This window comes from Fomitopsis serialis (genome assembly GCF_022376445.1).
Source record: "Fomitopsis serialis strain Sig1Antser10 chromosome Unknown B0H18scaffold_7, whole genome shotgun sequence".
Lineage (NCBI taxonomy): Eukaryota > Fungi > Basidiomycota > Agaricomycetes > Polyporales > Fomitopsidaceae > Fomitopsis > Fomitopsis serialis.
The window spans coordinates 247967-275044 of NW_025954967.1; the positions used below are offsets into that span (position 1 = coordinate 247967).

General features: G+C 59.1%; 13 protein-coding genes and 1 non-coding gene across 14 annotated transcripts; 8 read left to right on the plus strand and 6 right to left on the minus strand.

Annotated features, from left to right (window-relative positions):
• Positions 1-406: 406 nt before the first annotated feature.
• B0H18DRAFT_1207961 (uncharacterized protein) lies at positions 407-1909 on the minus strand (the record flags this gene model as incomplete). The annotated part of the gene is made up of 7 exons (XM_048036241.1): positions 1754-1909; positions 1160-1696; positions 1059-1103; positions 829-984; positions 705-771; positions 538-651; positions 407-486 (listed from the first exon to the last, which is right to left on the minus strand). Exons 2-7 carry the CDS (start codon positions 1415-1417, stop codon positions 407-409), a joined length of 720 nt encoding a protein of 239 aa, XP_047898055.1. The 5' UTR covers positions 1418-1696; positions 1754-1909.
• Positions 1910-1945: 36 nt separating this feature from the next.
• B0H18DRAFT_982187 (uncharacterized protein) lies at positions 1946-4716 on the plus strand. Its single transcript, XM_048044527.1, has 6 exons — positions 1946-2173; positions 2225-2363; positions 2529-2628; positions 2680-2798; positions 3221-4446; positions 4500-4716. The coding sequence occupies exons 1-6, from the start codon at positions 2033-2035 to the stop codon at positions 4542-4544; spliced, it is 1770 nt and encodes a 589-aa protein (XP_047898056.1). The 5' UTR covers positions 1946-2032; the 3' UTR covers positions 4545-4716.
• Positions 4717-5772: 1056 nt separating this feature from the next.
• On the plus strand, positions 5773-6522 carry B0H18DRAFT_951790 (uncharacterized protein; the record flags this gene model as incomplete). The annotated part of the gene is made up of 2 exons (XM_048042040.1): positions 5773-6009; positions 6055-6522. 2 exons carry the CDS (start codon positions 5773-5775, stop codon positions 6520-6522), a joined length of 705 nt encoding a protein of 234 aa, XP_047898057.1.
• Positions 6523-7897: 1375 nt separating this feature from the next.
• On the plus strand, positions 7898-8554 carry B0H18DRAFT_982189 (uncharacterized protein; the record flags this gene model as incomplete). Its single annotated transcript, XM_048044528.1, has 3 exons — positions 7898-8138; positions 8203-8343; positions 8371-8554. Coding segments are annotated over exons 2-3 (258 nt in total), but the record flags the coding sequence as incomplete, so codon positions are not given.
• Positions 8555-10515: 1961 nt separating this feature from the next.
• B0H18DRAFT_1115186 (uncharacterized protein) lies at positions 10516-12020 on the plus strand (the record flags this gene model as incomplete). The annotated part of the gene is made up of 10 exons (XM_048033225.1): positions 10516-10639; positions 10696-10730; positions 10784-10950; positions 11010-11045; positions 11103-11176; positions 11231-11424; positions 11483-11558; positions 11627-11682; positions 11753-11842; positions 11913-12020. The coding sequence occupies 10 exons, from the start codon at positions 10516-10518 to the stop codon at positions 12018-12020; spliced, it is 960 nt and encodes a 319-aa protein (XP_047898059.1).
• Positions 12021-12630: 610 nt separating this feature from the next.
• B0H18DRAFT_1115187 (uncharacterized protein) lies at positions 12631-13762 on the minus strand (the record flags this gene model as incomplete). The annotated part of the gene is made up of 3 exons (XM_048033226.1): positions 12631-12952; positions 13009-13678; positions 13747-13762. The coding sequence occupies 3 exons, from the start codon at positions 13760-13762 to the stop codon at positions 12631-12633; spliced, it is 1008 nt and encodes a 335-aa protein (XP_047898060.1).
• Positions 13763-14167: 405 nt separating this feature from the next.
• Positions 14168-16549, plus strand: B0H18DRAFT_982204 (FAD dependent oxidoreductase). The gene is made up of 5 exons (XM_048044529.1): positions 14168-14321; positions 14382-14780; positions 14841-15785; positions 15846-16393; positions 16449-16549. The coding sequence occupies exons 2-4, from the start codon at positions 14513-14515 to the stop codon at positions 16136-16138; spliced, it is 1506 nt and encodes a 501-aa protein (XP_047898061.1). The 5' UTR covers positions 14168-14321; positions 14382-14512; the 3' UTR covers positions 16139-16393; positions 16449-16549.
• B0H18DRAFT_870184 (uncharacterized protein) lies at positions 16239-16558 on the minus strand (the record flags this gene model as incomplete). The annotated part of the gene is made up of 3 exons (XM_048040076.1): positions 16239-16393; positions 16449-16477; positions 16527-16558. Coding segments are annotated over 3 exons (216 nt in total), but the record flags the coding sequence as incomplete, so codon positions are not given.
• A 349-nt stretch (positions 16559-16907) lies between these two features.
• Positions 16908-16992, plus strand: B0H18DRAFT_t48. The gene has a single exon. It is a non-coding gene; the product is annotated as a tRNA-Ala (tRNA).
• Positions 16993-17306: 314 nt separating this feature from the next.
• Positions 17307-18535, plus strand: B0H18DRAFT_1207967 (uncharacterized protein; the record flags this gene model as incomplete). Its single annotated transcript, XM_048036242.1, has 5 exons — positions 17307-17567; positions 17665-17673; positions 17742-17835; positions 17900-18110; positions 18163-18535. The coding sequence occupies exons 1-5, from the start codon at positions 17451-17453 to the stop codon at positions 18533-18535; spliced, it is 804 nt and encodes a 267-aa protein (XP_047898063.1). The 5' UTR covers positions 17307-17450.
• Positions 18536-20903: 2368 nt separating this feature from the next.
• Positions 20904-21708, plus strand: B0H18DRAFT_982242 (uncharacterized protein). The gene has a single exon (XM_048044530.1). The coding sequence runs from the start codon at positions 20928-20930 to the stop codon at positions 21267-21269; it is 342 nt and encodes a 113-aa protein (XP_047898064.1). The 5' UTR covers positions 20904-20927; the 3' UTR covers positions 21270-21708.
• A 621-nt stretch (positions 21709-22329) lies between these two features.
• Positions 22330-23246, minus strand: B0H18DRAFT_602795 (uncharacterized protein). Its single transcript, XM_048038744.1, has 2 exons — positions 22961-23246; positions 22330-22906 (listed from the first exon to the last, which is right to left on the minus strand). The coding sequence occupies exons 1-2, from the start codon at positions 23149-23151 to the stop codon at positions 22474-22476; spliced, it is 624 nt and encodes a 207-aa protein (XP_047898065.1). The 5' UTR covers positions 23152-23246; the 3' UTR covers positions 22330-22473.
• B0H18DRAFT_982244 (uncharacterized protein) lies at positions 22960-24157 on the minus strand. Its single transcript, XM_048044531.1, has one exon. It carries the CDS (start codon positions 23744-23746, stop codon positions 23342-23344), a length of 405 nt encoding a protein of 134 aa, XP_047898066.1. The 5' UTR covers positions 23747-24157; the 3' UTR covers positions 22960-23341.
• Positions 24158-26041: 1884 nt separating this feature from the next.
• On the minus strand, positions 26042-26972 carry B0H18DRAFT_982248 (uncharacterized protein; the record flags this gene model as incomplete). Its single annotated transcript, XM_048044532.1, is given in 3 exon segments — positions 26042-26065; positions 26080-26207; positions 26275-26972. A coding segment is annotated over 1 exon segment (698 nt), but the record flags the coding sequence as incomplete, so codon positions are not given.
• Between the last annotated feature and the right edge of the window lie 106 nt (positions 26973-27078).

Here is a 27078-nt window from a genome sequence, read left to right on the forward strand (position 1 = left end):
TGTACTTGACACCATCGCAGACCCAAGCAATTGGTCACGAACAACAGCGACACCGCCGCGGAACCGATCTATGCAAGCCTCGTCAACAACGTAGTACAGCGGTGTTCGCGAATCACAGACATACATACATGATAGCATTGCTGTATTCTTGGTAACAGCGGCCGTCGTTCCATCCGTTCAAGAACTGAACCTGACAGGCGCAGTGAAGTCGTTCTCTTCTGTCTGGGTAATTGAGGTGCTGAGCTTTACCAATTCTTGGGCGAGCGCATCTCCAAGGATGCGATGGCCCGGGAGTGTCGGATGTAGTCCGTCCATTGTGTGTTCTTTCTGAGACCGCCTCCAATGTCCCACTCGTGGAATTCGATGCCATACCCTGCATTCGGCCTCAACGAAGTCAAGACTGACGCTAAGTCCCGTGTGATAGGAACCTGCTCGGAGGCTCCAGTCGCTTCGGGTTCAGATCTTCAGTGAAGTCGGGAAAGGATGCTAAAAGGCTATCAGCGAACGGTATGATGATGCGATATAGAAAGACCTTACAAGAACGCATACGTGCTGGACCGATGTGCGGTATGTTTGCAACAGGCTGTCGACAAAGCTGTGCATGTGAAGCGAATCGGTCGGGGGACACGTCTTGCGCGTCGTCGTTCGTGCCTGAGATATACCTTAGCGACATACATCGCGGGATTTCTGGTCATGGCGCGCACCGAGTGCGATCAGTATGATTGAGGGCTGTTCGTCTAGTGCTGCAGGTTCGTCCAACCATGGGAATGCCTGTCGGATGGCGTCGATCAATTGCTTAACGGATCCGCGGCATTTCATGATACGCACATGGAAGAACCGGTCTATCATTCCCTGCCCGGCGCCCTCGTCCGCTTCTTCTGGAGTGGGTGCAACGAGCGTCACGCCGGGGAAGGCGACAAGTTCGAGGTCGATCTGAATCCCCGTGCTCGCGTAGATCTGTTCTTTCGCACGTGCGGATATGCACTGAGGCAGCCCAGGTCGATGTTTTGCGAGCCATCTGAATAGCCCGCCGTGATTGAGTCTCCGATGACCAGTACCCTGACTGGCCGAGGATCATCGGGGAGAGCCTGGATACTGCCCCCCTGTACGACGGATGTCAGCACTGGCAGGATAGCACTCATAGCTGAAAATTGCCTACGCTATCTAAGATGATGCTCTCCAGTTCGAACACGGACGCCCAGTCTATGAGAGTCAGCGTGATCTTGACGGGTAGGATTCTTGCGAACGCGGTGTCCGTGTGAACGAGAACAACCTCTTGTGACGGCTTACAGTCGTACGTCTTCACATATGCGCTCGGGTCGCCATCAGTTGTCGGACGTGCAACGATTGAACAGGCTATCGTCGGAGTCCCGCCATTCAACGAGTCCTTGCGCTCAGTGCGCGAGCCGGTCCGCATGCTGAGGAAGCTGCCGGAGAAGAGGAAGGATATGCTGGCACCACACCAAGAGGCAACAAGACATTCGGCATCCTGCGCTGTGGTCCATCGGCCAAGGCGGCGAAATTTGCGGAGGTAGGTTCCACAGTCACCCTGGAGCGAGTAGACGAGACTTCTGGCATGACTCTCTGTGGATCATCATTATCGGTAAGAAAGGGGCTTTCGTGTGTAACGAGGCTAGATCAAGCGACCGCGAAGGTGCCCCATAGGACGCGAGATGAGCTGCGACTCTGCGAGGCTCTACCGCTGACGCGGTCATTATTTCATCAGATGCTCGGAGGGCTGGACACTACATACCTGAGGATCCAAGTTGTCTGAGTGCGAGACAACAGCGTATTTCTCAAAATCTAGCGACGTGGAAAGAGTCTTCGTGCGTATTGAGTTCCGTTCATGCACGAGTGCTTCAAGTTCAAGTACTAGTGTACTTGCAGGCATACTGAGTCGGAGTTTGCGATCATCGTGCGTGATGAGCGCTTGTAGCGTCCTCATCTTGTTTCACTCCATTCATCTTCCCTCCGAGTCCCTTTCATGAGCCTGCCGTAACGCTCGGAGGAAACGACCCATCAACAACGCACGATGAGCACGAACACGATGGACGAGGTTGTCCCGGGCCTCTGGATCGGCGACCTCTCGAGCGCGCTGAACGCAGAGAAGCTCCGCGAGCACAACATCCATAGCGTCCTCACTGCGATGCGCGGCCGCGTACGCATCCACGAGGTGCGTGTCTCTCTGTGGGTTCCAAGGCTCAAGCCGGACGCGCGCGCGCAGGCCTTTAAAAAACTGCAAATCAACCTCGATGACACCGAAGATGCAGACGTCCTCGGCCACCTCGTCGCCGCGATCCAGTTCATCGAGGCTGAGCTTGAGAAGGGAAGGGCTGTGTTGGTACACTGTCAGGCGGGTCTGAGTGAGTGTTATCAACGCATGTCTACTGTGTTGTATAGATCGCCGTGCAAGTCGACGCTGGATGGACGAGAGATCATCTACGCGTCAGTGCTGTATGAGGGACCGAACGACTTCATTGCGTCCCTGTATCAACTCGTTGGCGCATCGCTGATTCTCCTCTATGCAGGTCGTAGTGTGACGATTGTTGCCGCCTACCTGATGTATGTGCAGCACATCGACTACGAAGCCGCCCTCGATCTCATCCGGAACGTACGTCCGAACATCCAGTGAGTTGTCTCCTCGCCCTCTGGCCCTGATTGTACTTAACGCTATCATAGACCCAATGATGGGTTCCTGCGACAGCTGGCTGTATTCGAAGAAGCATCGTACAGAGTTTCAAGACGCGACAAGGCGACGCGGATGTACTACCTTGAGCGTGTCGTAGAGGAAGTCATGAGTAAGCACTTCCCCTGTCTCTTACCTCGCCTTGACTCTATTCCGACCGGTGGATTCGGTGAGCCCCAGAAGTCGGCGGTCGCATCAGTGACACGGCGACAGCCTCAGTATCCGCACTAGTCGAGATCACTCTGATACAGCAATGATCGTTCGACGGCTGGTAGCACCGCTCAGCCTGGTGGCTGACGAGCGTGACATTAACCCCATGTCGGCTTTCATTCTATGCAGTGTTTCTGGAATCAATGTTATTTCGGAGACACTCCACGCGCATACGCGCATAAAATAACATGCAGAAAGGGTTTGGTAGCAAGTGGATGGCAGTGGCATAAGATATGGCAGGGGTTCCAACCTCTTGGCCTCGCTGAATCTACCGGTCGGAATAGTACCATTCGATCGCACTGAGCTAATCCGTACTTTGCGCAGACGGAGACGGCTCCATCGAGACAGACTTCTTTGCCAAATTCCCGCACACGCCGACCGACTCCGCACCCGCCACGCCAGGCGGGCCCCGTCGTCGTATCCGCTGCAAGATGTGCCGTCAAGAGCTCGCTGCACGCGAGCACATGCTCGACCACGGCCAGGTCGGCCCTACCACTCCCGCATTTACGCCCGCGGCCTCTCGCCGACCGTCATCTTCTCTCCACGATGCGCCTGTTCGGCCCTTTGCCCCGCTCACCCCACTCACGGCAGCCAAGTCTCCGCCCGGCTCGAGGCGGCCTTCCATGAACGACAGCAGGCCGGCGGTGTCGTCGCCGTTCTCACCTGCGGGGTCTAGGAGGCCGTCGATGAACGATGCAGGTGCTCGACCGGCTGGACTCGCAGCACTGACACCGATGTCCCCGATAAGCGCTCCTGGGCCGTCGCCGATGGCCCGTCGCCCGTCGGCATCAACGCACGAGCCGCCGACACGGTCGCGTTTAGCGAGCAATGTCGATACGCGTCCGCTGAGGAGCAGTCTGCTTGCGTTGGAGGGCGCGGCGCAGCTGGGTCAGGATATCTCCGACTCGTTGTCGGAGAGCGCGCTGGAGGGGTCGGACGACGAGGAAGATGAGGTACAAGGGCCTCCGAACACAGCACTGCCGTCACTTGAGAGGAACGGAGACGCTGTGTCTGACTCTCTGTCGACTACAGCTGCACCGTCCAATTCAGCATCCACATCGAGGGATATGAATCACAAGTCTTTGTCCCTCGCAAATGCTATGCCGTCCCCACCCGCGCTTGCTACGTCTCCTACGTCAGAACCGCTTCCTGCAATCCCGCCTTCAATGGCACGCCGGTTGTCTTCCTCGTCAGGCCCCCCGCTCGCGCACGGGTCCGACCTCGCTGCCCAACTATTGAGCAACCCGAAGCTCGCTGCCCTTCGATCGCCGACAAGCGGCCTGAACATGACGATGTTGACGCCGTCGAGCCCCGGTGCCGGCGGGTCCGGGAGCGGCAGGGGCGGGTCAACGTTCAATGTCAGCCCGCCGCTGCTGGCGAACAACACATGCTCGGGATACTTCGTCGAGCCGATGAAGTGGATGGACTTCTTCCTGCAGGACGGTCAGATGGCGGGAAAGATCGTATGCCCGAACAAGAAGTGCGGTGCGAAGCTGGGGAACTACGACTGGGCGGGCGTGTGTTGCAGCTGCAAGCAGTGGGTTGTGCCTGTGAGTGTTCTCAGGCTCGCTTTTGTTGCGTTGCGTTGCTTATTTTTTGACAGGGATTCTGCATACATAGGTCGAAGGTGGATGAGGTAGTGGTATAGTAGTCTGCGAAACTTTGACCTTGTTTATTGCTCTACTTACGGACGAGACACTGTAGCAACAGATCACAACTGTATTCATGCAAAGATTCTTCGCGACTATCATCAATGCTCGCTCAATTTATCTTTTTGATAGTAAACGGTACAGTCAGACTCCCTCCTATCCGAGAAGCCGTGGGCACTGCGATGCCAAACTCCGTGGCTCATGCCCGATCTACGAAGGACGTCGCTGCGCTGCAGAGCAAAGGATATGATCCCGTATTGGTCAGCAGGCTCGAGGTACATTGTTGTGGTATCATTGCGAAGAGCGGGTCTTACGTCGGCTAGGCCGCAACCCGGGCGGATTCTCTTGCAACCTTAGCTCCAGTAGAGCGCGAGGAAATGTGGGCCCTGTCGCACACGAAAATTTTGGAGATGTGTACTAATTGATACTGAGTGCGCGGTTGCACCCGCGAGCACCAGGTCCTTCTTTCCGTGCGACTGCGCCATAACGAGCTTCACAGACCTATCTATGTAGGTCAAGTCGCCTTTTCATACGTCTCTCCTCTGACATGAGTGAAGCTTGGGTTGTAAACGAGATGCAGTACATATCAAGGGACCCGCTGTCGCCGAGAACGGTAGTCTTTCTTACTTTGCGCCCCCTTACCCCCTCCACCCTCCTTCCCGCAGTATGTCCTGCGCTCTTCAGCTAGTCATCGCGGTTAGTGCGATCGTATCATGGAGACATTATATTGACTCGTGCTTACTTTCCAGCCTGAGTACGCACTTACGTCGTCTCCCCAGATCTCTGATAGTATTAAAAGGTATGTTCCGATATTGCATCGCCTGAAACTACCTTTGACCATAAAGTACCAGAGAGCGAGAAGGTGAAATGGAAGTTGGCCTTCGTGTCGCCTCGCACGTCAACCGCGATCCCTCCGTGGTGTGACCGCTTATCCCCTCGTCTCCCTATCCTTCAACTCTAGGTCTTCGTAGGCGGCCGCGAATTGCGGCCGGAACTGTAATTTCTTCGACCCACTCATTGTACGCAACCGTTTCCTCTCGAGGGCAATATCGTTCCCCCGATTGGTGTACCGATCGTGATCGACGAGTGGCCGGAGAGTGGCGCGAAGCTCCGTGGCTCGGGCGCTTCTCGGTTGGCGACTTCATCCAACCTGCTCCCGACCACCGCAACCTCGGCCCCATCCCTCGCCCACACCCACACGTCTTCCCGATCATCTGCAACACAGCAATGCCTTGGGTATTTGGCTTCCCTCTCGACGCAGGATACGCCATTCGGATTGGAAAGGAATGCAATCTCGTCAAGTACCCGAACCCGCGTGACTTCGACTACTTCGTCGCCGCAACCAGACATATCGCTTCCGCAGCACGATGGGAGCATGTACGAAGCTGCTGGGTGAAAGGAGAGAGCCAACTCGTGTACGGCGTGTACGTCGACGAGAGGTTTAGGAAGCATCCCCCGAAACGCGTACTGAAGTCAAGGATGGCTCCGCTCGAGCAATAATGGTTCAAGCTCGCAGAATACATGCCGATTGAGGCCAAACCCGAGTGGTACCGCGCCGAGGATTGCACTTACACCCCGTGGGAAGGAGAGCGGTGGTCTGGTACGTACGAGGGCGAAGATGATGACCTCGTTGACGACGTCCCTACGGACGAAGACGAATACGTAGACGAGGACGAAGACGGATACGGAGACGAAAACGAGTGGGACTACGAAGCCGAAGAACATGGCAAGGGCGAGGACGAGCAGGATGACCCTCGCGCCGGCGAAAGGGTCGTGCTGCCGAAGAGACAGCATGGTGTCGACGAATACGTCTCGCCCGGCCACTCCGAGAGATATGACGAGGCTGAAGGTGGCCGCGACGCCAATATTGCGTCTATCCCCGTCCGCCCTGTCTCCGAACAAGGCGGCGTCGCCGCCAATACGCTGGCACCTCAGTTTGGTGTGTTCACTCTGCTTCCAATTGACTACCGGAACTGATTGTGGAACAATCACAGAGGCACAGTGCGTCATCTCTGACTGTGATCGGGTGAAGCCCCTGCCAAACGACTCCTGTCCTCGTCGCGCCCGTGAGATAAATGTGTTTCTACACTGTTGCTACTCACTGACCGCTCTTGTCCAGCCGCTCTGATCATGCATCGCTATCCTGAAGTTGCAATTTTATATTGCGCCGGCACAAGTGTTCTGTACATTACTATCCGAAGTATCAATCTCAACGTCGCGCAAAGTCGCGAAGGCGTACAGCCTGCCATACAGGCCTATAGCTCTCATGAGCTGTATGGCCAAAATCGTCTCGTCATGCGTCGCCGAGACAGTCGAACACGAGTTCGAGAGACTCCACCTGTTCCCAACCTCCACTTCGGAGGCCGAGCTGGGCGTACAACGACTGACTCACTGCACTTGCTGACCAAGACAATCCGTGACGCCTGGCGGGCAAAGAAGGTCGCCTCCGTCCTGTTCCTGGACGTAGAGGCGGCGTTCCCAAGTGCAATCCCAGAGCGCCTTGTTCACGAGCTCCGGATGCGAGGCGTACCCAAAGCAGTCGTTGACTGGCTGCGCGAGAAGCATCATGGCCGAAAGACACCTTTGACGTTTGATGACTTCGTCTCAAACCTGTTCGTCATCCTGAGTGGGATAGACCAGGGGTGTCCGCTCTCGGTCCTACTATACAAAGTCTACAACCTGGTGCTGTTGGAGTGCGCTGACAAGAAAAGGGGAGGGCTCGCATTAGGCTCCATCGACGACGTGGCTACTATCGCAGTGGGCAAAGATCTAGACACAACGTGTGCTACCCTACGGAGCTACATGGAGCGCACGGGCGGCGCAAAGGAGTGGTACCGAACGCGGAACTCACGTTTTGAAATCTCGAAGCTCTGTCTCATACATGCCGACCCGAGTCTAGCGAACGACGACATGGGCCCCGCGCTGAACCTCTCAGATGGGTCAGTGGAACCCTCCACAGATGCCAAGATCCTTGGGGTCTGGATAGATCGCAAGTCGCGATTGAAAAAGCAGGCCGAGTCCCAGGCATCCACCGTGACTGATGCCCGGTTTTCTGTAACATCGCAAACCACTCGGGCATTGTCGTCAGAATGATAACTACAGACTGGAGAGAATGCTGTATCGGCTGTATTGGACGTCCGCACTAGCTTTTCCAGCGCCTGGAAATCCTGCGGAAAGGCATTCAATGATCCCAATACTATCCTACTTTCACGACTCGGATACATTCAATCGAACAATCAAAATGCTCGTCGCCGGGGCTCATGAGGTGCATGGATGGTCGTTGCTGCAAATTCAACTCGAAAACTTAATACGATGTGTGTGCTAGAAGTCCTACTAGCCTGACGTATATTCTCGGGTTTCAAGGTCACGCAGAGCAAACCTCATGACGCTCACCAGCTTCGCCTCCACTTGAGTGGTTTGGGCGCTGTTCTTGCGATGCACCTGTTGGCGCTGTGATGCGTCTGGCCGTAAGATGGTGCTTCATAGGAAGCGGATGCGTAGTCGCGGCCGATAGTATTTAGGGAATTTGGTTCTTACTGTACTCCCCAGCTCACCTTTTCCTTTCGAGTTCACTCAAGCAGAGGTACTGGCTAGTGAGTATCACATCAGCCGTACGACTCGGGTTTCATGTAGGCTGACGACGTTGAACCCTGTTAGCCCTGTTTTTAAACGACTCACATTCTCTTCACCGACGCTTTCTTGACGACCAACCCCGCAATACACGATGCGCTTCACCACATTCCTCTCAGTTGCGTTCGCCGCCGCCGCCACCCCGGCCTTCGCTTTGCCCACCAACACGTATGTCGATCCTATTATATCACCGAGTGTCCAGTTCGCTAATCGTACGAACAGCTTCGCGAGCCGTACAGTCGAGGACGACTCGGTCTATGCGCGTGAGTATGACAGCGACCTCTGGGCGCGCCGTGACCCCCGCCCCGGTTTGCCTCCCCAGAAGCCCGTGCCGACGTACCCGCCTCCCGCGCCGCCCACTGGCGGTCGCACCGCCGCAGTCTGCAAGAATAGTCGACGAGCTTGTCGAGCGGGCCGACGAGGAAGACTCGCTGTGGGCGCGCGATGCTCCCAAGCCCAGGCCCCGGCCCCGGCCCCGTCCGATCGTGATGCCGTCACAGAAGCCCGTCCCGACGTATGCGCCGCCGTCGCCGCCCAGCGGTCGGCGCCGCACGCGCAGCTTTGACGAGGACCTTGGGGCGCGGATGGAGGTTGATGAGCTCGACTGAGAAATGCAGCCCGCGGTGTCGCTTCTCCGGTCGCGCCGTCCTTCGTGTAGCCTTTGGCTTGACAAGACGCACTTGAAAATATGATTTTGTTCGAGATGTTGTAGCCTGAGTGCCAGTGCTTGCCAGTGCCGTCGTGCTTTTCTTGACCGGAATGTCCCAGTCTCGCTGGTGCTGGTATTGATTTTTAAACGCATATTTGAATCGCCTTCTCACCAGATAGTCATGAGACGATTTAGACTTGCGCATGCACGCCTCGTTGCTCATTTTGGAGATGGATGAGGAGGGGGAGTCGTTCGGAGAGACGGTGGTAGGTCACGTCGACATTTTGGGGCGGCGTCGAGCCGATGCTGAGGACGTGCATAACGGAGCTTGCTATGAAGAATGCTTTGTTTGAAGCAGCTGAGGAATCAGAGCAGGGTGAGACGGCTTCCATCGCCGGAGCGATCAGTTGGGCTTTCTGACGCTTCCCCATTAGCAGGAAAGCGGTGCGCAGTCGACCGGCGACAACTGTCTGGCTGGAATGCGATGGCACTGCCATTGCCTATGATTCGGAGGTTGATGCCAGGTGCTCTTGCTCGCTTTGGCAGCTGGCGGTGCGGTTGGTAGCCTCGTGTCACCGGCCCGCCGCCCGCCAGCGCATCACTCCTCCTCTTTCCAGTTTCTTTCCCACGATCACTGTTGGCTGCTTGCCGCTCTTGGCCCGGGGCTTACTTAGCTAACTATAGCTTGGGCTTAGCTGTTGCTGGCCTCCGCACTGAAACTTAAAGCGAAGAACCGACATGGACATCCACATCTGCAATACACTGCTGGCCAGGTGCCCTGGCCTGAGCTGTTACCGAGTCACCGGCGATGCGTCGTCCCGGACACGTTGTGGTCGCCGCGTTGCGACGGTGACTCGGGACAAGACTCGCGGGGCATCTAATAGGACGCCACTGTAGGTAGGTATTTGGTGAGCAATATATATATATATATACTCCCTCGTATCTGACACCAGACATATGCAGCCATCAACGTCAAGTCCGAGGGACTGTCAGTCGTACTTATGCGCGTACGAAAGCGATTGCGAAGTGGAGGAACCGGTCCCGACCCCCGAGCCGCGACCAGCTCATATGCTTCCTCTCTAGCGTTCTCTCGCGAGGGCCCTCATGCTTCTGGACACGTCGGGCGGCGTCGGGCGGCTTCATGCCATGCGGCTGTAGGCAGGGCTATGTGGCGGCCAGTGCACAGTCCTCTTCAAGTTTTGAAAGACTCCAGGCATTCGACGAGTCTCAGGCTGGGGCTCAATCATCCACATACTATCCTCAAATACGTCTCCTGCCCATCAAAACTGGCGAGGTCAGTATCATTGACATTGTGAGTCGCTGCAGTGGCCCCGGACATGTCTCACTAGTGAGTTGAAGGTTCGACTAGCCAGAACGTTAAAGTATGCTTGTTCATGATTGCTGTCATACAAAGGTTGCGTGCCTAGTATACCGTGAGTATACCCGCCAATCAAGATCAGAGCCTCACACGACTGCCAACCGCTAGCCTCGGCATCACGGTGACGCAAGTGCGCCGGCAGATAGTCAACCGATGTTTCGTAGGCATAGAGGACACTGGTATCGTACATACGACAGCGGGATAACCGTGGGCTTGATATAAAGCTTAACACTTCTTTTGCTTACAAAAACACCTTCCCCTACTCTTCATCTCCTTTCACTTGACCGCACACAGTAAAGAAGGCTAACACGAGATGAGGGGGCTCGTATACGAAGCGAAGATGATCCTCAAGCTCCTGGGCGAGTTCAAACCACCCAGAGCTACGTTCAGTACGGACCAGATACCGGATCTCACTGGTCGTGTCATCATAGTGACAGGTACGTCTCTCCGGTTCTGTGATGCGCGTCCCGGAATTCATACGTCCTTGCATGAGGCGGCAACACTGGGATTGGTAAGGAGACGGTGAAGGTGCTGAGGATTCGCGTGGCTTCCGTATTGCAGACAACTAACGGGAATCATAGGTGCTCCTACAGCACAACGCGAAGGTCTACATGGCATCGCGAAGCCGACCGAAGGCCGAGGCCGCTATCACTGAGCTGAAGGAGGAAACAGGAAAGGAGGCCATCTTCCTCGAGCTTGACCTAGCAGACTATGCATCCATTCAAAAGGCTTCCTCGGAGTTCCTAAGGTAGGACGCTTCGCTCCTGTCTGTCCGTGCATTTATCTCACTGGCAATAATGTTCTCAGCCAAGAGCAACATCTACATGTGCTGTTCAATAACGCGTACGCCTCTTAAATAAACAGGCCACTCAGTACAGTAGAAGCTAACTCGACACGTAGTGGTCTCATGGGGTGCCCCCTCGACCTCCTCGGCCCAGATGACTACGACCTCCAATTTTTCACTAACGTTATCGGTACGAACCCATCAGCCTCTTATGTCTCGCGCACTGACTCGTCGAATCCACCAGGCCCGTTCCTGCTCACGAAGCTCCTCCTCCCCGCGCTCGTTGCAGGCAAGGCGTCCTCACCAGACGGCCACACCCGCGTGATCACGACCTCCTCCTCGGGCGCGTACCTACAGACTATCAACTGGGACACGCTCAGAGATGGCCCGGCGCGGAGGAAGATATCGTCGCAAGACCTGTATTGCCAGACGAAATCTGTGAGTCTCCTCCGGACTTGCTCTTGCTAAGCTTCGGGAACTGACGCGCAGAGGACAGGCGAATACGGTCGTCTCACGACAGCTGTCAAAACGCTACGCTGACCAAGGGATCGTCGCTATCTCGCTGAACCCAGGTCAGCGGAGGTTCCCGGTGCAGGCGTATGCTCCTCGCTGACAGCCCCGACCCTGCGCTTCTACACAGGGAATATCGCCACTGAATTGCAGCGGTACGCACCAGGCCCAGTGCGGTCGTTCATGGTAGGTCCCACCCTGACTCCGACTCTGCGAAGCGACACAAACAACTAACGGCCACGGCGCCTCATCATAGCACGCGACGTTCCTCTACCCTGTGGGCCCCGGCGCCCTCACACAGCTCTGGGCAGGCACGATGCCAGAGGCTTTGGAACACAACGGCGGGGTACGTTCCTCCCCCGCCTGTCGCGACGCTGACCCAGATACGCTGACGTGGGCCTCCTCGCATCATTCAGTTCTTGATCCCATGGGCACGCGTTGGGGAGTGCAGGAAGGAGGCATACGACGATGCTTTAGGGGAGAAGCTGTGGACCTGGCTGGAGGAGGCGGTCAAGGATAAGTAGTATGCAGTGGCTATCCGATCATTGACGTAGAACACCAGACGCCGTGGGGAGCTCATTCGAGGCCCTGCGGCTACGCGAGAATGAATGACATCGCGCCTGTCGCGCTCCCAAGTCCCGGCTCACTCGACCATTGACTATTGAACGTTGCACGCTGCACAGGCGCAGGCCCGATGTTCAATCGTTCAAGCCTGAGTCACCAACTTCGCTCAGGCGAGACCTCTTCGGCGAAGCTTTGGCACATTCATACAGCGTTGGCTCTGGGTTGGGATGATACTCGAAGATCCGGAATACAATGGCGGGGTACGTCCCTCCGCACAGGCTCCTGCTACAGTTCCTGATCACGTGAACGCGTGTTGGTAGTACGTGCCTGAAGGAGGCGTACGACGACCTAGTACGACGACCTAGTACGACGACCTACGACCACATTGTGGTTGAGATGCCGTGGAACCGGCCAGAGTATGCAGAGAAAGACAGGTTATAGCGCATATATTGAGGTATGGTATGCAGCCGAGGGCGTCACGCCCAATCACATTCACAATGTTATTACAGTACTACAGTTGATACTCTCCGAGTCCTTTATTCGTTACCAGTCAACAATCCCATCTCCCTCTCACAACCACGTGCGCATCCCCTTCTCCACAGCGACGCCGCCCAGGCCGACCGCCACGATCGCCCACGTCCACCCATTCGCAAGCTCCTTCAGGCCGGGCCAAAAACTGTTCTTCTCGCGACGGAAATGCCGGAACTGCTCGTACTTGAGCGGGTCCGCCTTGTACGCCTCCTCCTGGAACCGCTCCGTCTCGCGGTCGCCGCCGAGCACGCGCAAGTAAACGTAGTTCGCGAGCGGGCCGAGGAGCGCGAGCGGGTGCAGGAGGCCGGCGCTGTACAGGAGGACGGGGAAGGAGAAGTGCACGAGCGCGTCGCCGAGGTAGCTTCGAGTTGCAGGGATGTTAGCGGGAGCGGATACACGGAGGGTGAAGAGACTCACTTGGGGTGCCGGACGATGCTCCATACGCCCTCGCGGTTCAGGACGATGTCGCCCGTGCGCTGCTTGTGCGTCTCGAGCTGCGTGTCGGCCAGTACCTCCAACGCGTACCCAGACGAGAAGAGGAACACCGCCGCTGCATGCGCGAGCTTCGCGTACGTTGGCAGCGGCGCCCTCGCAAGGCCAGCGCGGAACGGGAGCGTGAACGGGAGCGTGATGAGGGTCTGCACGGCAGCCTCAGGCAGGAACTGCGTGAGGAAAGCCTTGCTCCAAAAGCCGGGGTCGCGCTTGTCCTCGGCGTAGCGCGGGTCGTCTGCGCCCCGCCTAACCGCACGCGACGCGATGCGGTAGAGGAGGCGGATGCCCCAGGTGGTCACGCCGGTGAGGAGCAGGCGCTCGGAGTACGTGAGCTGAGCCCAGGCGTCGGGCAGGGAGAGGCCGTCGTAGACGACGCGCGTGCCCAGGGCACTCCACCATGCGTTGGCGAGCTGGCTCGCGGGCCAGAGGCAGTCCTTGCCGTCTGCGCGGTCGGTGTACCGGGAGACGCCGTAGGTGACGAGGGAGAGGCCGGTGTGGAAGGCAAACGAGGGGAAGATGGTGCTTTTGAAGATGCCGACGGTCGTTGCGATGCTCAACGGGTTGTCGCGCTGGGTGCTGAAGTGTGCACTGTAGCCTGGACTCGGGGTCAGATATTGTCGTGCTACGAAAGAACATCAAAAGCGACTCGAAAGAACAACTTACGGTCTTGTTCCGCCATGATTGCTGTTGGTAGAGGAGAGACAAGGAGGAGGAAGACGAACAGTCGCCTGCTGAGCCGAATACGGTCATGGCGCGATGTATACTATGACGTCGCCGTGCCACTGCGCCACCCTCTCGTCACAACCCCCGTCACATCCTCATCCACCAAACACGGTCTTTTTGCAGTGACAGACTATGTACTGTCGGCACAATGATACGCACAGAGACGAGGTGCGTGACATTATGAAGACGTACAGCGCGCATCAACGACGATGCGTCAAGTCGCCAGTGGGCGGGGACTGCAAGAGGGGATCATAGTCCCGGGCCGTTCGTGGACGCGTATTGCCGCACGCGGTCTCGTGATCGTGTAATCGGCACAGTACGAGGCGGTTTCCTGTTGGTTTCCTGTTGATTTCCTGTTGATTTCCTGCTAGTTCGAGCTCGCGCTGGTATTACGGCGAATGATAGGCCCGGAGTTGGCCAGACTACGAGAGGTGAGATCTTGAGAACCCCATTACAGCGTGGGTGAGTAAGTGCTACATGCAGGGGTTCGAGTCGGCCCGCCAGGCCTCGTCACGGTGCCATTTCTTCCCGCTGAAGTCCGTTGCGCAGTACATCTTACCGTGATCTCCACCCAGGCTGCAGGCTGTCTCATATCGACATACATCTCAAGTTGGAGGCGAGCCCTATAGTATCCAACCTCAGCATAAACGGTACCGGTATCCGTGCTCATTACTCTCCAAGCTACACAAGAGACCGTACTAGTATCATGACATCCGTAGCTCCTGATCAGCCCTCGGGTATACCGGTACCCAACTCAACTCGTTCGTTCTGGCACAGCGAGCCGAACGAGTTTCTACTTGGCCATCGCACCACGCCCGAATTGCCCTCGGAAGCCGACGTAGTGATTGTTGGGAGCGGCATCACAGGCTCATCCGCTGCGCGCTTCCTGACAGAGGACCCGCGATACAATGGCCGGAGCATCGTCATGATCGAGGCGAGAGAGGCGTGCTGGGGTGCGACAGGCCGGAACGGAGGTATCCGTGTTCTACTCCTACGTGTTCGATGTACGTGAATCGCTGATCGATGAATCACAGGCCACTGTCAAGTTCTCCCCGTCGCGCGGGGCCTCGATGTCGCAAAGTTCGAGATCCTGAACTACAACACAGTCAAGTCGTACATCTCCGAGAACAACGTGGCCTGCGAATGGCGCAGCGTGTCGGGCTGCCGCGCGTTCTTCTCTGAAGACATGTTCAAAGCAGAACTGAGCAAAGTCGCCGCGCTGAAAGCAGCCGACCCAGAGCTCGGAAAGCTCGTCGAGGTCATCACCGACAAGGCTAAGCTCGCCAAGCATCGTGTGAGCACGGCCGTAGGATGCACGCTGTGCCACTCCGCAGCGAGTCTCTGGCCCTACAAACTCGTCGCGTTCGTACTCGAGAAGTTGGTAAGAGCCGGCCAGCTGAATCTCCAGACCAACACGCCCGTCGAGCGCATCGCGTCCGGCGACGCAACCCACCCGCACGTCCTGCACACGCCCCGGGGCCCCATTCGCGCACGCACCGTCCTCCTCTGCACCAACGGCTACACCTCGCACCTCCTTCCCGCCCTCGCGGACCTGATCGTGCCTGTGCGTGGCGAGATGTCTGCCCTGCTCCCTCCGAAAGGCGCCCCGCGTCTCCCGAACTCGTACGGCCTCGAGGGGCAGCCCGACCAGCCCGGCCACCTCTCCGACTACCTGAACCAGCGGCCGTACGACGGCGTGCCGAACCCCGCGGGACACTACATGTACGGCGGCGGCGACGCGGGCGCGGACTATCCCCGCGTTGGCATCTGGGACGACGGCGTGGTGGACGAGGGCATGGCGGCGTGGCTCCGCCGGACACTCCTTGTACGTTTGGAGCTGGGGGGAGAGACGGAGGGACTCGAAGAGCTGGAGGCAACGCATCAGTGGACGGGGATCATGGGGTACTCGCGGGACAACATGCCCTGGGTCGGCGAAGTGCCAGGGATGAAGGGTGTCTGGCTTGCTGGAGCCTACTCAGGTCAGTGGTCAACGACGCGGCTTCGCAGCCCGTAGACGATGCTGAGCCGCGGTTTCGAAGGACACGGCATGCCGAATGGCACGCTTTGTGGCAAGGCGGCCGTTGAGCTTATGCTAGCCGACGAGCAAGGTATCGCTGCGTCAGAGGCGCACAAGAGCGTTGTGGAGACGGTGGGCCTGCCCAAAGGCTATCTGATCACTGAAGCAAGGATCGCGGAGGCGAGGAAGCTGCCTCCCGTTGCCAAGGCAGACGCTATGGGCACGTTCGGCGCCGATGCTGTGCGCATTTCGGGGACGGAGAAAGCAGGCATTGCTGAGTACCTGAAGTCGTTCATCTGGTCATCGAAACCGTGACTCAGACACAATGGACGCGTGTATTGATAAATAATCGGCAAAATAACAACACAATGTCACAATGTACCACATGCGTTGGCGATACATCTAGTCCCGGCGATCAGGCCGGCTTGTAAAGTCCTACTCTCAGAGGAAGCTCTGGTCTGATGCCGTCCTTCCCGACTGTGGGGAACATGTTGTCAGCGGTGGTCCATAAGATTGGCTTGCCGGTCGACTCGAAGGTGAACGCGGATATCAACACTGCTAGCACCACCTCTATTCGCTGGAGTTAGCCAACGCCTCGCTGCGTCAGTCAACTGTCAAAACTCACTGATCTCCATTTCAGCGAATTTGAAGCCTCTGTGCGGGAGGATTAGCAATGAAACTGAAATACTATGTGCGGACGTACATGCACGACCTCTTTCCGCCGGAGAAAGTCAACTTGGGTGATTCGTCAGCACGTTCAAGTTGTCGCAAAACATTCAAAGATCGCAAACACACAAATTCGAATATACTCCTGTCACTAGCACTCACTGCCAGATGGGCGCGACAACTTGAAGGCACCCGGGCCGCTGCGATGGTCGCGCAAGCCCTATGGCAGAGGTCATCCTGTACACTGCTAAGTCTTCCCTAGGTAAACCCTCACGAAGTCGTCTTGAACGGAGTTCTTCAACTTCTAGATATCTGTAGGCTGCTGAGCGTAGCGCACCAATCTTCAGATTGACGGCGGCCGGTCGAATGATCTGTGAGTGTGCTAAGTATAGAGTACCAGCAGAGAGATTTTGATCACGGGCATGTGGTGTAGTTGGTTATCACGCTCGCTTAGCACCTTGTGAGCATGCGAGAGGGGTCCGGTTCAATCCCGGACATGTCCATGAAACATGGTATTGTCTCTTTTTATATAATATCTTGCTACACACATGCCAGTGCGAATCTTGTCAAGCGGTGCCAGTGATAAGTCACCTACTCGCTACATGTACTTCAACTCTCATCACAAAAAGTGGCCAGTCCAGGCGCCCACTCAATCGGCGTCTCAATCTCATAAAAGATGCTTGCTGGCTTTGGTTTGGTCTGCAATGGAGACTCCGCCCTCGTCCCAATCCGACATGACGCGCACGTCCTGCTCCAAAGTCGATTGCTGGAGTACTAGTGTTTAAACGTTCAATAGGATCGCTATCGAGATCGACTTGACACCAGCGCATCCTAGCTGCGGCACTTCCCGCGGTGTCCTCCTTCCTGCCGCGCGCTTGAGCGTCTCTCCTTACCAACTCTTCGTCGTTCCACCCCCTGGTATAGTCTTGGACCGCGCTTCCAATCCGATCTGTCTAGAGAAATGGACTCGGACGACTTCATGGGCGACGCCTCCGCGCTGTACAACGACACCGTCGACCTGACCGACGACGGCGGCGAGATTCACTACGGGCCGCTGGTCCTGACGGTCGCACCGAAGGTACGTGCGAACTTGGCTCCTTGCACCCACGCGTGATGGGGAGCTGGGACTGTCGTTAGGTATGGCTGCGATCAGAGGTGTTGACTGGGTCGCGTAGGAAGGCAAGGTGCGTTCGTGCGCGGCGGATGTTCTGGTGGTGGAGGCTTACGTTCTGAACGTCCGCCACCCGTCCAGGCGAACACGCTCCTCGCGGACCACCTCTTCTCGCCCTCGATCCTCCTCGCAGAGCGCATCGAGCGCGGGCTCATCCCGCTCGAAGGCAAGACCGGTACGTGCACCTCCTCCCACACATACCCAATACGCGCGGTTCACGTCACGACGGGATGCCCCAGTCGTCGAGCTCGGCGCAGGGTGCGCGCTGCCGTCTCTCCTCGCGTCCACGCTCGCGAAGCCGCCCGCACTCGTCGTGATCACGGACTACCCCGACGACACGATCCTCGGGAACCTCAAACAGAACGTACGGAGGAACGCGTACCGCGCCGCGCCCGGGTGCGCCGTGCACTGCCGGGGCTACGAATGGGGCCGGGATTCCAGCCCGCTACTGTACGTACACCGCACTCCTCTCCTCAACCCGACGGCGACGTCCCCGCCCCAGATCCCTCCTCCCGGACCCGGAAGCCGGCTTCGACGTCGTGATCCTCTCCGACCTCCTCCACTTCGACGGGTCGCACGGCGTGCTCCTCGCCGCGCTCGCCGCGCTCCTCCGCAGGTCCCCCACCGCCCGCGCGTACGTCGCAGCGGGGAAGTACACGCTGCCCGTGCACTGCGCGCACTTCGTGCGCATCGCGGCGGACGCGGGGATCGTGCTGGAGGAGGGCACGGACCCAGCGGAGGGCGAGGGGGGCGTGTGGCGCGGGGTGATGGAGGTGCGCGGGGGAGGCTTGGACCGGGCGCAGCTCGGGGTGAGGAAAGGGATGTGTCGGTGGTGGGTGGGGCGCTGGGCGGACCCGGACGGGGCCAGTGCGTGAATTGGGGGCGGCGGTGGTTCGAAGGCATAGTTTCTGCTGCGCGAGGCGTGTTTCACCGTGTAGTGAGCTAAGATTATGCCTGAAGGCCTGACGTATGAGTCTACGTAGAACTGTATGATCAAGTCGGGAATGCCAAGACTTGGCCTGGGGTCCGCTGTATTGACCATCTGCTTCCGCGCGTGGTTCGTTTGCAGGAACAATGAGGCTCGCAACCTTCGTTCGTTCGGAGAATTGGTCGACCTGCATTCATCGCTGACTCTGGGGAGTGCTGAGACGGGGCAGTCCGGAAGTGCACGGTCCCTGTGGCGGAGCATGTCCTACGTACTCTTCTCGTACGCGAATTCGCGGGCTTTGAGAAAGAAAGTAGGGCCTGTTGGACGTCTACGTGCACTATCGAGCCACACCGCGTAGCTTCCTGTTCGTGACGCGCGTCTGTGCATTCAGTGCCACTGCGGATCCATCGAGGTCAGTCGCGTCTTCCTTCGTGGGATGACGTTACTGGCAAGGCCTTCTGATTTCTGACAGCTGTTCCAGAAGCCAGTACTTGCGTCCCGAAGCTCGCGCCCTCGTGCTCTGCGGTGGCTATAGCGCGCAAGAAACCTTATGTCCGAGAACGTCTATGTCGCGGAGCAGCATCGATCCCCCTCCCGGCCAACGGTGCGCGTCCCTCGTGCGCATTCTGCTCGGCGTGTGTTGCGTGCACCATGACGTGTTTCCGCACAGAGTTCAGTACGTCCAGTACGGGCGGACAGAACCTACTGCGACGGCCTCCCCCGGGCGAAGGACGTCGCGTTCCTTGACGTCTACGGGTAGGATCGCTAGGTACACCCATCTGTATGTGAGCGCAACCTTCTGCCAGAGTGCGACCAGCTTCTGTCCTCTGTTTCCCACCGTAACTTACAGGTTCCTATCGCTCCGCTGTCGTGCCCCGGGCTCGCCAGCGACGAACCGTCGATAGTGACGCGATGACGTCCTCCGTACCGTGGTGCTATGAACCCATACTTCCGTCGCGCTGGCACCCTTGGCCGATACCTGTCTCTATGTTTGAGAGTAAGACTGACCAAGTGGCTGCGGCCTATTGCAGGCACGCTTGAGCCACCCCGTCGGGTCTCTGATACTGGGCACGCCCTCGCCAGCTGGGTCCCGTGGTCCGAAGATCCAACACGGCCAGCGATAGCGATGAGACAGGAACACGCGAACGGCGCGATCGTCGCTCACCGCATTCGGTTGGCACCGTCTTCTATCGCAGCATTCAATATCTAACGTTCAACGTTCACTGGCAGCGCGCTGTGTCAGGCGTCCCGGGTCAGCGAAGCTCCGTATCCAATCGCTCAAATTTAAACCTGAGACCGTGTGGACGCAGACGCGTCTTGCTCGACGTCCGAGGGCGTGCGCGCAGCCACTGTTGTGCAAGAGGACGGTCGTGCTGCAGTCGTACCCACGCCGCGGGTGGTTCTCGTCAAACTCTGTCCTACGGTCACCACCAACTTAACTTTGACCCCCAGCACGTCCTCATCCTCAGGCGGCGACTCCTCGGTCCAAGATCCGCACTCCCGACATAAATACCAGTCCGTTTCTCAGCTCAGCCCGCTCGCACGCCGACGCGGAGGCTCCCACTCGCACTCGCGGAATTACCGTCCAGTGAGCTTCCGTCCCTTGCTGGTCACGCCCCCATGGGTAAGTTGTGGCGCACAAATGGCGCACCTGAGCACTGACTGAGTACTGTTCCTGTTCCGACACCTTCCCCCCGAGATCCGCAGCGCAGCGCGGGCCCAGTTGTGTACCGCTCGGGTGGCGGGATGGAAGCCGGGGGCTGAGACGGAGCCTGACCTGACTCTGAGCGCTGGCTCGGATCCTGGCCGTGTGATCAGGACACAGAAGGTGGAGGGGAGGGGGAGGGCGGCACGGTGTGGCGCGGGTAGCGTGTGCGGCCGACGTTCTGGAATGAAAAGTTACCGGTTTCGGGGGGGGGCTGTATCATGTGGTGATGACACGTCGCAGCGGGGGAAGAGCGCGCGGTACTATACATTCAGGTTATGAGCGGTAAGGCAGCGCGTGCCAGTGGCTGGAGACGCAGCGAGACTGACGCCTTCGGTCACCGGACCAAGTACTGGCAATCGTAGCCTCCACGTCTGTACAGCAATTGCGCGGACTGTTGGGCCTGACTGCTGGTGACCTCGGTGCATGACAAGTTTCTCCAGATCCGCGAGCGCGTACGGTACGCTACGAGACTCCCGGTGGACCTGCAAGACGCACACGCACCGAGGCCGCCATCGTCTACCGACACAGGGCCGAATCGCCTGTGTGTGATGACACGACACACGAGCGCGCCAGCTGAGACAAGGCACACACGGGACCCTTGGCGTGTCGCTTTGGCTCGCGGCCACAGTGGATGGATTCCAGTGGATTCCTCGCACCTCTCCGTCTCGGGGCGAATAGACGTCGCTCTGGCGTAAGCATGATTAGTAGTCGCAGCGCGCACTGGTCTGTGCCGCGGACTCGGAGTCACGCTGGGTTGCCAGGTCTGAGAAGGAGCCTGGTGTCCGTGCGTCGATGGCCTACAGTACTAGTAAGTACTCGGAAAATACGGCGGGGTCCAGGCTGCGCCTGCAATGCTTGCATCCGGTCCAGGAAACCCCGGATTGCAAGTGCGGACGCCGGAGGAGTTTGCAACATATGCAACACACAGCGGCAGCGAGCGCGGAACGTGAGGCCTTGGGTGAAGGACCCCTGACTTGTTTGACATCAGAATCAACCCAGACGCCACAGGCTAGCAGCACCGGCAGGCCAGCTTACTTCGTCGCACAAACGCGGCGGCCAGGAGGATCCTGAGAACGCCGGGCATCGCAGGCACACTCGACGGGGCTCCCGCGAGCCAGCGTAAGTCGAAGATACAGCCTGAGTACGAGAAGACCTCTGCGCAGCGGTTCCTCTCGGTCTCTGAACATTGATATTGAATGGCGAGAATCCCGAGCGTATTCCGCGTCGGGAAACTCGCCGTTCGATCCAAGTCCGAAGGTTCTCAGATAGCGGCGGGGTTCTCCGGGGCAGGCCATGCGCCAGTGTGCGTGCCGGCGGGCTAGTAGCAAGCTCAGGAGCGTGTGCTCGAGAACGCGGGTTTGCCTCCCGGGTAAGTCCCTTTGGAAGAGATGCTGCAGGAGATCTGGAGAAGGTGCGGACGGACTCGGAGGAGGACCCTCAGGAACGTAAGTAATGCCCCTGCTGCTGCTCGCAGCACGCACGACGGATGTAGCTGGACTGAGAGGAGCCCGCCTTCCGGACGTTCAAATTCAAACACTAGGGCACCGCAAGCCCCCGAAGCACCTCTGTACTATCCTGAATCGCCTGGGGTGTTCACGGAACGCGACGAGCGCCCGTACACGGTGGTTGCGGTCCACTGCGCGAGCGTTGCACCCGAGGAGCGGGCTCACCGACAGCTGCCGGGCGGACGCGGTACGGGGCCCCAGCTCGATTGCTGCGCCGCCCGATGCGCGATGTTCATCGGAAGCCCCGTCAGCGTGCCTGCCAGTGTCTGGCAGCGGTGCGCGTCCGACGATGGGAGCCCTCGCTGCCGGCGGTCGGGACGCCGACGACGTCCTCTGAGTCCAGGCTGTCGGACATGCGCACTGGACACGATGGACTCAGCCTGACGTCGCAGAGCACCGTGCGCTGGGGCCGGGGCTCGGGCATCGACCGGCGAGCAGGGAATCAATAGTCGACGTTGGTGCGTATGTCTGTGACAGGCGAACGGACAGCTACGTCATCCAAGTTGACGTGCGACAGGGGGGGCAGAGGGCGCGACGCAGACGAGGAAGCCGAGGAGGCCGACGGACGCATATGGGAGTCGGGTTGTCCAGGTGAGCCAGGGCCTGCTCGCCAGATAGATGCGTTGTGTGTTCGACGAGGGCATCGCACCGCGGAATCTGAGCTTGAGCACGCTATCGTTTACGTGGACGCGTCCCGGGCCGACTCGCACGACAGCTCGCTGGACGTAAACTCGAACCACGTTGAGCCGGTTTGCAATCGCGTCGAGGAAGGCGGGACGGGTGGCCTATACATGCCCCGAAAGTATCCAGTGTACCGGGAGGCGCATGTCGCACTCTGAAGACTGCCAGCTCGCGCGACGAGATCGCGATGCCCGGCGTGTCTCTGGGACGTCCGGGCGTGCAGATACAGCAGGCGGATGGACGGATGCGTGCGGTACGCAGCGTCATGTGAGCGATCGCGGGCCTCGATGTGGCACGAGTGGCTTTGCCACAGAAGCAGCGGCCAAGTTCTTGACAGCGAGCAACGCGGCACATCAGACTACCACGAATCACTATCACTGCTGCATCTCGCACCCGGAATCCTGGGCTCGGGCTGATACGTCCCCTGCCGTACGTTGGTCAGTGTTCGATTAGAACACGGGTGGCAGAGGAAGCTCACGGATAATTGGAATGGAACCCTGGGTGTCGTTCGCACCCAATCCTCCGCGAGCGCTGACTCAGGAGCGGATAGTCAGCGAAGAGGCGACGTCCAGCATGGGCGACGCCCTGACTGACACGCATCCCAGCCAAACTGGCACCGTGACTAGTGACTCCACTGGCACGCCCGGGCCAGTCAATTAGGCTTCTCATCACGCTGCGTGAATGGGACTGAATGGATATCGATGGGTGGATATGGCATGCCAACTGCGACGGGCATACCGTGCCTTGCGCTGGGACACCGGTCTCCCAGTCACGGTCCTACGATACCAGTGACCAGACCTTCTCACGCACTAAAACATCCGTCGTAGAACGAACCCACCCGTCCGCGTCCATCCGGATTTCACAACACTCTTGGGGCAGCTTCGCTGCGAGGCTCGCAAACTCGTCCACCGCCACGCCGCACAGACGTCCGATTGACATCACTCGCAATCACATCGATGGCGCCACCTGAAGGCGTCGCCGCCCGAAACAGGCTACGGACGCGACAAAAGGGGACGGGGTGAGACTCGACACAAACCACGCACGTGTATATTTGGACGTGGACTGAGTAGCCGGGCAGCGGATCGCTCGCTGGCGGCGGGCGACACGATACGCCTACGACATTGGGCCAATCGGCCGGGAGGGGGAGCCCGCAGATCGGCTCGTGCAGAGCGGGGGGAATCAGATCTGGGTGCGGTAGAGGACAGACGGCGAGTTTGGTAGGATTAGGCTGGGGCCATGAAAGATTGGGAGACCGCGGGGTCATGCGCCTAGTCCGAAGTGGTGATGCGGGGGACACGCAGGCGACGATCGATGGGTGGAAGCTCGCCGCGGGAGCCGTGCGTCCTCAGACTGCGATGGAGATTTGGCTGAACGACTCGAGGGGACGTTGTGCGTTCATCGATAATATTCCCTCTCGACAGGGACAGCCACGAAGTGTCCTGTCGCCGTCGCCGACGCAGCATCTATGCCTGAGCGAACCGCGAAAGCTGTCGAGCGGAAGCGGTGCCTATAGCACTGCAGCCACAACAACCGTGGCCGTCAACGTGAAGGTGGCACCGATCGCGCCGGCTACCGTGGCCTCGCACGGCAGCGGGAGTACACGCAACGTCCACGCAGATCGTGCGGTGGAAGCCCGCCACGCGGGGACTGCGCGGCGTGTCTTCAGCTTCAAACTCTAGGATCTGAACGTAAACGTTTGAATTTGCACTCTGGAACTCTATGTGACGCCACGAGCCATAAGGAGAGCGAAACGCACAGGGATAACCCGGTGAGTCGCTTCCATGAACTCTGTCCACTCCAGCTGGGCGGGGTCGCCCCCCGGCACCCGGCGCACACCGCGTCTGCACAGAAACGCGTGGTGGAGATACCAGCCGAGAACGACGGGGCGGAGAGGATTCCGTGGACCGACCATCGATACGTCCGTAGACAGCCATGGGATGCTGATGTGGCTTGACGGTGTCCGACGTCTGCGCCCGGTCGATACGCGCGAAAACTTACGGGGGCCGCGTGAAGTCCAGAACGTCTGCTATTCTGACGGAGACGGCTCTACGGCTGGACCAGAGATAGTCGACGGTCGTCCAGCGCGGAAGCCGTGCGTCCGCTTCGACGCAGGGAGGCCTGGTGATCGCGACGTGGCTGCAATACGGACACCGTCGAGGCGCACCCAGGGAACTCTGGGGCCCGGTGCTTCTCCCGCGACAACGAACCTGCCCGATTTCAGGTCCGCATCAGCCAGCAGCAGGAGCACAAGCAAGCAAGCACTTACCCTCGCGAGGTGTCCCGAGGATCCCACGGATGCCCGGCGCGGCGCAAATCTTGTCCAGATACCCCTCCCCCCATCGTGGACAAACGCAGAACTCGAGTCGCAACTTAGCTTTAGAGCGACACCACACGCGCGGGCGGCAGCGCGGCGCAACGCTACGCCGATGGGGATACGCTGCACCTAGCTCAAAGTTCCAATTACAATTACTGTAAACGTCCGCTGCACATCGCGCGCATCCCGCCCGGTCCCACAAGCTCCTGACGGACCCTCGTCTCCGGCGAAATAAACATAAACACGACCCGGACACACTCAGACACGACTCGAGGGCCACAATGGACACCGCAGACATGCCGGCGGGTCGGAGGAGGAAGACGAGATCCATACTCATGGAGATGCACGTGCCCCTATAGTCGTCGACCCGGAGGCTATCTCGCACACCCGGCACGCGTGCCGAGGGGATATGTACAGTAGTAGCGCCACCAAGCCCCGTAGATTATCGCCGCGCCACAGGAGACACACCTGTGGCCCGAGTGAGTGACAGCAGTGGCCAGAGAAAGCGGTCCGTGACGCGATCCCTCGCCCGCTGACCCACGGTGATGCTATAGCTAGTCCATGATACCCGGGCGCGTACGCGCTGCGAGCGACTTCGGAGTGGAAGACATCAGAACCGACACGAACAGCCTCCGAGCTGGGTTGGCGCCTGGGTGGGTGTGGTCGTCGGAGGCTTTGCGGGGTGCGAGCGCTGGGCGTGATCGGTCCACGTTGATCACGCAGAGGGGCGACTGCCAGCGGGACTCGGGCTGCGCGGGTGTATTGCGCGCCCTGGCGTGGGGTGCCTGCGTAGAGCACCGCGCGCCCTTCAGGTTGAACTTATTCAGGTCCACGATGTTGCGGCGTCCGCTGCGTGCCGCGCTCAGGGCGCGTCGCCGACCGGCGAGCGAGAGCGAGAGTGCACGGGCACCGTGGCCGTAGCCACTCCTCGTCCGACCCGCCATCGCCATCTCTGCCACGGGCGGTCGTCCAGCAGGCCACCGAGGAGGGGCCGGATTCGCGGCGCAGATGGCGCAGGATGTGGGCTGTCAAAGAAAAAATCACTGGCCCCGGCAGCCTCCCTTCGACGCCAGAGTGTGACAAGAAGCAGTCGGCACGCGGGAGAAGGGAGAAGGGGGACCGCAGGGGCACGCCGTCCCACTCGCCCACGCCGCGCGTGTCGCTCGAACAGCAGCACGCAGAGTCGTCCACGGCCATACCTCCCCACAGAGGCGGAGCGCGCACCCTGCCGGTGTGTTCTGCCAGAAGCCCGGCCGGACGGAGCCCCAGCTTCCCCGCCCAGGCGAGTGGTGTGTTCACAGACAGACTCCAGTCGCGGTGCATGTGTGGGCCCCCTCGACGTCGCGCGGATCGCCAGACAGAGACCGGTTCCCTGGCTGTCCCGCCGCGCGGGGGTTGTGGACAGTGTTCAGTAGTGCCTTCGTTTGGCCTTCGCTCATAACCCACAGACGGTCGCGCGGGCGTAGCCCCCCGGTGGTCCTGCCGGGCGACGGCGCCGAGTGTCCGCCACCCAGCCAGCCCGATTCGGATCAAAGCCAAAGCAAAATCCAATACAAAGGGCAGCCGTCCGCGGGAAGGGGGCGTGGAACGTCCAGAACATCAGCGGTGGAGCAGAACGCGGGGCGCGGGGCGTCACGCCTGCGTCTGCGTCTTCAGCTGGAGGCGTGGACCGCGGGGGACGAATCGGACGGCAGCGCGGAGGGAAGACGAGCGGGAGGGGCGGATCGCGCCCTCGCCTCGCCGGGCGGCCGCTCTCCTCCCGGACGTGCTGGTCCAAACGTTCAATATCACATATCAAGGGTAAGGTTCGCAGCGCTTCGCGGCGGGATTCGCAGGGGCAGAGGGCGCGGGGGACGTGTGCGGAGGCGGGCTGTGGCACGCTGCTGATGCCAAGCGCAGATGGCACAGTACGTGGAGGCAGGCCATGGACCGGGGAGGCCTGGAGGCCCGAGGCGATCTGCGGCTGCGCGTTGGGCTGTGGTGTGATCGCACGGCGCATGGGGGATACATGACTGCCAGTCCGCGGGGGGAGCCTGTTGCCTGTGGTATGTGGTCTGTGGTATATGGCCAGAGGTGCTCGGCGCGGGCTGCTGCTTTCTGTCTGCTTTTCGTGATTAATATTTGGATGGAGATGAGCGAGGGGACGATCGATGAACCACGCATAGCACGAGATCATGGATGAAGATGAAGCTTGAAGATGAAGATGGGACAGAGATGGAGAGATTCGGAGGGCGACATACGACGGACATACGTTCGACGTGTTGCTCGACTCCCGGCGGCGC